The 8,851-nt window shown below is 39.0% G+C and overlaps 2 protein-coding genes across 2 annotated transcripts in view; both read left to right on the forward strand.

Moving 5' to 3' along the window:
* Positions 1-2,281, forward strand: part of LOC135224095 (putative protein FAM47C) — a 3,237-nt gene extending 956 nt beyond the window's left edge. Inside the window, exons 2-4 of the mRNA XM_064263004.1 lie at positions 1-68; positions 1,052-1,362; positions 1,528-2,281. The exon at positions 1-68 is cut by the window's left edge and continues 82 nt beyond it. Of these exons, the coding sequence (XP_064119074.1) occupies positions 1-68; positions 1,052-1,362; positions 1,528-2,281 (1,133 nt within the window). The remainder of the gene's footprint in view (positions 69-1,051; positions 1,363-1,527) is intronic.
* A 3,020-nt stretch (positions 2,282-5,301) lies between these two features.
* Positions 5,302-6,697, forward strand: LOC135224238 (cuticle protein 7-like). The gene is made up of 3 exons (XM_064263091.1): positions 5,302-5,324; positions 5,726-5,917; positions 6,272-6,697. The coding sequence occupies exons 1-3, from the start codon at positions 5,313-5,315 to the stop codon at positions 6,650-6,652; spliced, it is 585 nt and encodes a 194-aa protein (XP_064119161.1). The 5' UTR covers positions 5,302-5,312; the 3' UTR covers positions 6,653-6,697.
* Positions 6,698-8,851: the final 2,154 nt, after the last annotated feature.

The following is an 8,851-nucleotide window of genomic DNA, read 5'->3' on the forward strand; positions in this document are numbered from 1 at the left end:
CTCCTCCGAAGTACGGTCCCCCTGCACCATCCTACGATGCGCCATCCTACAATGCCCCAGCCTACGAGGTAAGGATTGTTTCCTATATATCTCTGCGTGTATAAGTCATGCATGTTTAACCTTATACATATGATGATAATATATATATATATATACATACATACATATGAGTCATAACACATTACCGTGATTCATATACATACATCGAGCTACAGATGTCCTCCAATATCTAATTCACTCAACCTCGGAATTAATATATTTTCATATATCTTATCGACTAAACAAATTCCCCCTTCGGTTAACATTTATGAAAATATATTAATTCCGAGGTAGAGTGAATTAGATATTAAAGGGCATTTGTAGCTCGATGTATATACATACATACATACATACATACAAACATACTTACATACATACATACATACATATATATATATTATATAAATGAAAATATATATGTATAATCAACAGTTAATTCATACTAAAATTAGATAAATCTAGAATCATCTTCCTTTTCGTGTGAGCAAGCTAGTTTTGGGGGAAAAAATATGCATCACAAAAACGCCATCATAGAAACAGATTTTAACAGGTATCAGAAATCCTAATATGATGATCATACTGAGCAAAACAAATTTAAAAAATAAATATAAAAAATAACGTGACAGCGAACGGTAACTAAATAGACTTATGAATACGCATATCCATTTGATCACCGTAGTCTTTTATATTATACTTTATATTAACATTTCAGAATGAAAACTGACTGTGATGGTATCCAAAACAGACCTAGGGATGTCCACATTAACTGATCATTTCGTAATCTTGGATCTTTCTTAGATAATGACCCCTAAGGATTTTCGGGGTCGTATTTAGGACCAATATTTCTTGGGGGGTCATTATCTTCATGATATTTACAGTTTTTTGTTTACGTTTTTACGGTTGTCCCCCAACGGGCTGGTACTAAACACGCCGCAAAGGTGGAAAACCCTTGGGAGTAACTATCTAGGAAAGAATCCGTAATCTTTATTCCTTTTCCGTAATGGAATTCCAGAAAGGAATGCCATTCGACTTCACGTACAACGTGAAGGATCAGTACAGCGGCGTCGACTTCGATCACAGCTCCAAGTCCGACGGGTACGTCGTCAACGGCGAGTACAACGTCCTCCTCCCCGACGGTCGCGTCCAGACCGTCACTTACACCGCCGACGACTCCAAAGGGTATCTGGCCGACGTCGCCTACCAAGGGGAAGCCGCGTACCCAGACCCTAAGCCCTACAAGCCTTCCTCAACGTACCCCTCCCCGGCTCCTTCATACAAAACCCCAACTACTCCATACAAAACAACCAAAGCATACACAACTACTCCATACAGAACCACAACCAGACCAACAAAACCCCAACTAACTCCATACAAGGGAAACCCAACCAACCAAGGGACCACCATACACAAACTACTCCATACAAGACCCACAACCAGACCATACAACAATACCATAACCAAGAACCACCAACCAGACGATAACAACTATCCATACAGAACCACAACCAGACCATACACAACTACTCCATACAAGACCACAACCAGACCATACACAACTACTCCATACAAGACCACAACCAGACGATACACAACTACTCCATACAAGACCACAACCAGGACCGATACACAAAAATACTCCATACGGAACCTACAACCAGGACAATACACAACTACTCCATACAGGAACCAACACCAGACCATACACAAAATACCCATCCAAAACCACAACCAGACCATACCAACTACTCCATCAAAAACCACACCAGACATACACATACATACACAACCAGACCATACACAACTACTCCATACAAGACCACAACCAGACGATACACAACTACTCCATACAGAACCACAACCAGACCATACACAACTACTCCATACAGAACCACAACCAGACCATACACAACTACTCCATACAGAACCACAACCAGACCATACACAACTACCCCATACAAAACCACAACCAGACCATACACAACTACTCCATACAAAAACCCCAAAACCAACCACCAACACAACTACTCCTACAAAACCACCACAACCAGACCATACACAACTACTCCATACAAAACCACAACCAGACCATACACAACTACTCCATACAAGACCACAACCAAACCATACAAAACTCCAGCTCCATACTACGCCCCAGCTCCATCTTACCCAGCTCCAGCCCCCGTGTATGGGGCACCAAGTTACTAGGGACAGAAAGTTACTGAGAACTGAATTCTTGCTGTGATGAATGCCTGGATATTTATGAACTGGATATTTATAAGCAACTGTTTAAATTCATGCTTACTAATCTCAAATATATGAAAAACGAATACGTTGACTTTTCAATGCAATCCTTCGTGATAGATTCGGTGTTCTTTCTCTTCCATCCAAATGAGGAAATAAGGGAAACGCCAATCTTGTAAAAAGTGTAGTAAAAGTGTACAGTAGAACGACTATAGTAGATTCACATCAACCGTGCATTTGGTGCCTAGGCCAGTCCCTTACGACGCTCCTGATTGGCTGTTGTAAGCCAATCACAGGGCTGGAAACTCTCAGTCTCGAGAGAGAGTTCACATAGGTAGGATGTAAGATCCACCTCTGCTGATGGATACTTTTGAAAGACGTATCCCTCAGGAGAGGTGAACCATAGATCCTACCCATGTGAACTTTCTCGAGAGAGACTGTGAGTTTCCAGCCCTGCCATTGGCTTATCAACAGCCAATCAGGAGCGTTGTAAGGGACTGGCCTAGACATCAAATACACGGTTGATGTGAATCTACTATAGCTACTGTAAAAAAGTATATGCGAGTTGAAGAACAATTCGTGTAGAGGCTTGAATTTAGCAAATCTATAATTTGCCAAGGTTTTGAGTCTCTTGTGTAACTTATTAATTTTGAAAATGTTTTCCTAGAATGACAAGAAAATAACCACACAATAAACTAAAACTAATGCATATGATGACAAAGACCATCAGCTACAAAATCTCCTTTCTTTAATGATATAACAAACATCCCACTCTACAAGCAAAATGGAGCAAATACCTTAGCCATTTTAACTATTAAAACTTGACTGATGTTGAAAGCAGACAATTAAAGGGTAGACAACAACGAACATAAGAAATATGATAGGTAATCAACGAAGCAAATTAAGACATAACTAACCATACAGGTTTACTGTGTTTATAACAGAAACTCAATACTGAATCGAAGAAATTGCTTTCGATGCGCCAATACAATTGAAGTCCGTCCCCATTTTCGGAGTTAAACCAAGTAAGTCTTAACTTTATTGGTTACTATCTTTATCTGTGGGGTTTTGCAATTCCCAAGTTGCTTTTAATAATCTCATGACTTTTACTCAATTATTATTTTGTATATGGACAGACATATGTCTCGATAGAAAATAAATTAGTCACCCCAATCATGTAAAAAACATTTTTATAAGACTAACGTGACGTCCTATATCAGGTCCCATACGTCACTGTACTGTTAAAAATACACTCCGGTCATTTCAGCACAAAAAATAAACTAAAAAAGAAGAGAGAATTCCAGAAATGTCCGACAGAAGGAATGTAAATAACAGACCATTTTCATGAAATTGCACGAAGCGGATCGTGTGGAACTGTACAATGGAACCAACTTCCTTTTAGAAAGCGTACTCACCAGATATATACATGCTAAAAATTGAGCAAAATACAAATGTGGAGGGTATAGAAAAAAAAGGTAAAACCTAACAAAACAAAAAAACCTAAGTCGTGAATTATTTTACTTTGAATAATTATGAATCAGACTATGACACGATTGTAGTGGGTATTCTCTAAGGCAAAGTTCATAATCAAAGGGTCATTGAAATGTGTCCAGATGTATACTAGACCTCTATACCCACGCACAAGTTGGAAGGCTAGCAACCTCATCCCAAAAATACTAGTTTAAAAGCAGAAGGGCGACAGTATCTGAAAAAAAAATCATCCCATCCAAGAGAAAAGGGCGAGTAGACAATTTTATCAATATCAATAATAGATAAAGCTGCTTCAGTATTAACCATTTTACTGTTGACGTTTTCCTATTATTCTTACTGGTTTTACCTCTTTAGATGTCAAGGAATCAAGAAAAGCTTTAGACTTCAGGAAAATCAAATTCACTCAATTCTAAGAATCTCAAGGAATCGTTAGCTGAGTATTATAGCTAATGGACGAAAAAACAGGGACTTTCATTCAGAAGCACTGACAGGCTGATAGATCATGTCAATCATTTATTTGATTGCAGTCAGGGCCAAAGTGTCAGAAAATAGAATTTTGGCCAAAGGCTAAGCGCTGGGACCTATGAGGTCATTCAGTGCTGAAGGAATCGAGACTAGGAAAGTTTGGAAGGTGTAACAGGAGAAAAATCTCGCAGTTGCGCTTCGAAGCAACTGATAGGAGAGGGTGGAAAGTCAGATGGAAGAAAGCGAATATGAACTGAGGTACAGTTAAGGGAATGAAATGGGCTGCAGTTAGGGTCCGAAGTGACGTTGCAAAAGAACCTGAAGTAATGCCTACAGTGTGCCGCTTGAGGTGCCATTCTCTGCATAGTCTGTTACCAGCGTCATGTTATAAGTTCTGACAGCCATTTCCTTGATGCCACTGACTTTCAAAGTGAATTTAAAACATTAGCTGTAACAAGATTCTACTGTTATTTTCATTCTTTGTATCATTTCCTCAGAGCAATATAGCCTTTACCATTTCGTTAATCCTATCATAATGGAATGAAGTATCTGTAGACTTCTTTTTTCCTTTTTCCATTTTTCTTCAGATTGTTTACTTTACGACATCCTCTATCGTGCATGCGAGAATCTTAATTTTTGTGTGAAAACATTTTCTACAAAAAATTTGTTTCTGATCTCCCCTCCGAAACTGGGCACATCAACGTATGTTAGATCACTAACACGAATATAAATGCAAAGTTGTAATATAAAGTAGAATGCTTGGAATACTTCGCGTGCACGAGATGGCCAGAGGAATTTTGTCAATGTACCTTAAAATAACTAAATATAAAATGCATAAAAGAGAGGTTTGTGAGGCATCCATCCAAGTCCCCTTCCTTTCTTGAAGATAGTTATTTCAAGAACTACATTCAGCATACCACAAAGAAAAGGAAGTGAAATGGAGATGAATAGACAAGTAGGTAGGCTGGGTCTGTGGGTGTGGTGTCAAGAGGTCATCCTAGTACGATGTTTGGTATATATAAATAGAGCATTACCTCTGACCAAACCACATTCGAACTCCGAAGACATCCATCGAAATGTTCAAGAACGTGAGGAGACAGAATTCGCCTTCGTACTATATTCAAATTCATTATGGCTATCATTTTGTATTTCATCTTTTCACCATTACCGACTGACATTAAGAATAATCAACATAGAATCCAGTTTCCTTTTTAAGGTCATGCAGTTGCTAACACTAAAAGAATAATCAAGTAGAAGCTAAATATTAGGATTCCATCCTTGTGGTACAAAATTCCCTCTGATCTAGTGCAAGGGATGAAATCAAGAGACGTGAATCTGACGAAAAAAAAGACCTCTATTACTGTATGTGCTTTGAAAATAAGGTCTATCTCAACTACCATGATTATCAGAAGCTTATCTGTTGAATGAGCTTAGATATAAAATAAGAATTGTATTCTAATTCATTTATTTGTTAATTTATATTTTCCAGGTAATTCTGTTGTGCCTGGCTGTTGCCACTCTGGCCAGCCCACACAAGTTGGCACCTTCCGGATATGGGTACTCTGCTCCCAAGCATCCTCTCTCTTATGCTTCGCATGCCCCAGCATATGAGGCTCCAGAACAATCCTACTCTGCCCCTGAAACATCCTACCATGCTCCTTCCTATGAAGAAGATGAAGAAGTAAGTATTTTAGCGCGTATTCTTTCATTTTCATTAACACCAACGCTCCACTTTGCATTATTATCGGTCATTGAACAGAAAAATAATTTTGAGTTACCTGAACCATATTTCAAATTTGCAAAAGTGTAAAGAAGAAAATATGCTGTGAATTTTTTCATCCCTCTTAATTAAAGTCATTTTCATTTAATAAACCTAATATCTAATAAAAGACCTAAATGCATAATAATCTTGTCTGATCATCAGTCGCTGGAAGGACAGACCTTCCACTAAGTTTGCAAAAGCGAACATACTTTTCAAAATAAAAAGATAGCAATTAAATACTGTTATTATCTAAGGATTTTTTTTTTACTTCAGGAGGGAAAGCCCTTTGAATTCGAGTATGCCGTTACGGACCACTACAATGGCGTCGACTTCGGCCACAACGAAAACTCCGACGGGACGGTCGTCAGCGGTCAGTACCACGTCCTCCTCCCCGACGGTCGCACTCAGACCGTCACTTACACCGCCGATCCCGACAACGGCTACCAGGCTGAGGTCACTTACGAGGGCGAGGCAGAGTACCCAGAACCCCACCCATACCACCCTGCCCCACCCTCTTACCACGCACCAGCCCATTCATACTCAGCCCCAACTCATTCACACTCGGCTCCAGAGCATTCATATTCAGCATCAGAGCATTCATACTCAACCCCATCTCATACCTATGGAAAACCGGATGGAACTTCACATCACTAAGAACTGAAATGTGCTTCTGGCATATACGCAGATATTAATGCGCAAATGGTGTTTACTTTCCAAAATAAAAATGTTAAAAAGATAAAATTATAATTTTTACTGTACTTCCTCAGCTATTAGTCCCAACTGATGGTTTCCCTTAACCATATTTTACCGCAGGGTTCAAGTGGTGGGAAGCACAGAAGAAAGAATTCTTACAAATTCATGGTACTTTATAATATGATAAAACCTTCACACTCACTGTTTTTCGTTTGTATGGTGTTTTCACGTTGCATGGAACCAGTAGTTATTCAGCAACGGGACCAACGGCTTTACGTGACTTCCGAACCACGTCGAGAGTGAACTTCTATCACCAGAAATACACCTCTCACTCCTCAATGGAATGGCCGAGAAACGAACCCGCGACCACCGAGGTGGGACGCAAACACCATACCAGCCACGCCACTGAGGCGCTTTCACACTCACTGGCCCCGGCTATATTCGTATACCAGGGTCCCGTCTCTCTCTCTCTCTCTCTCTCTCTCTCTCTCTCTCTCTCTCTCTCTCTCCCCCTCTCATTCACACTCAACCACAGAGCATTCACTTTCAGACCCAGCTCATTCATTCCCAGCCCAAGAGGATTCACCTTCAGCCCCTACTCATTCATTCTCAACCCCAGAGCTTTCACCTTTAGCCCCTACTCATTCATTCCCAGCCCCAGAGGATTCACTTTCACCTCCGACGCATTCATACTCAGCTGCAACCCCTACTCATGACTTACCCCATAGAAATCCACATCACTAAGAACTGAAATATGATTCTGGCATATACACAGATATTTATGAACAATTTGTGTTTTCTTCCCTAAATAAATTACTTACAGAGAAAATAACAATTTTCATTGTACTTATCCTCTGAGTCACAACTTTCTCTAATCGTAATTTACCGCAAGGTTCAAGTGATGCGAGACATCAAAGAAAGAATTCTTCATAAACTCATGCTGTATTATGAATGGTAAAACTCTCTCTCTCTCTCTCTGCTTGGTGAGACGTTACCGCGCACAGTCTGATTAATCAATAGATATCACACATTTATCATTCATCTGGAAATTTATAAATATCTAGAAGTGTTCGTGAACTGTCGGTGATAAGATTAGTGTGAAAATAGTAGTATAAAGCGTCTACTAAGTTAGTTTATCAAGTGAAATACTGTAAATCAGATCAAGAAGGCAGTAAGTTCCAACTGTGGGAAAAAATGGCGAAATTTAGCGTGTTTAGCAGGTTCGCAATATGATGAGGTAGCAGGAAGGGAGCTGGCATTTCTCATCTTGAGATCAACAACAGCCCTAATCAAAAAGATACAAAAGCATTCATAGATATATTAGAAGTATATTATCCTTCAAACTGGAACAAATCAACAGAAAACATCTTGAAAATAATTGAAGAAGTTCCAAATACAATCCAAGTGGTCAAGAGACTCATAAAGAAACTATACATAAATCAACATATTCCGACAAAGAAAATGAATAAGGTGAACATTGTGAATATCCTAATTGATGCAATAGGAAAAAGAATGCCAAAAGCATGCAAACTGTGTATGGTGTGGTATAGCATAGTTAATCCACAAAACCTGATCAGAAAATGTTCTGCATGCAACATTCCAACGCATCCGCAATGTGCTGAAGTAATGCAAGATATGAGAAAAGATACCAGAATATTTTGCTCAACATGTCTATCATGGATAGACAATATTATTAAATCTAGACTGAATGTACAAATAGTTGAGGATGAAGAAGAAGAGGATGAGGGAGAAGAAGAAGAGGAAACGGAAGAGAAGTAAACAAAACTGAAATGACAGAAAAAAATAAGGAAAATAAAGAACAAGATAAAAGTATGGATGCAGAGATACTCATTGATACTACATATGAGGCAATCAAGCAGCATACATACGAAGAAATAAATTACGACATGACAACACAAAAGAAAATCCCGAAGAGGCTCTACCCAGATTTACACAATGATGGGAAAGAGGAAAAAATAGACAAGAAAGACAAAGTCTCCAACCTTTTGAAAAGAAGGAATTGCAGATTCAGAGAAAGATGTTACTACAAACATCCTAAGGTATGTCACAACTATGAAATATATGGTAAATATGTATACCTAGACAGCTATGAGGATCTTTGCAGAGATCTACATCCAAAAATATGCAAAAACCTAAAAG

This window comes from Macrobrachium nipponense, chromosome 10, assembly GCF_015104395.2.
Source record: "Macrobrachium nipponense isolate FS-2020 chromosome 10, ASM1510439v2, whole genome shotgun sequence".
NCBI lineage: Eukaryota > Metazoa > Arthropoda > Malacostraca > Decapoda > Palaemonidae > Macrobrachium > Macrobrachium nipponense.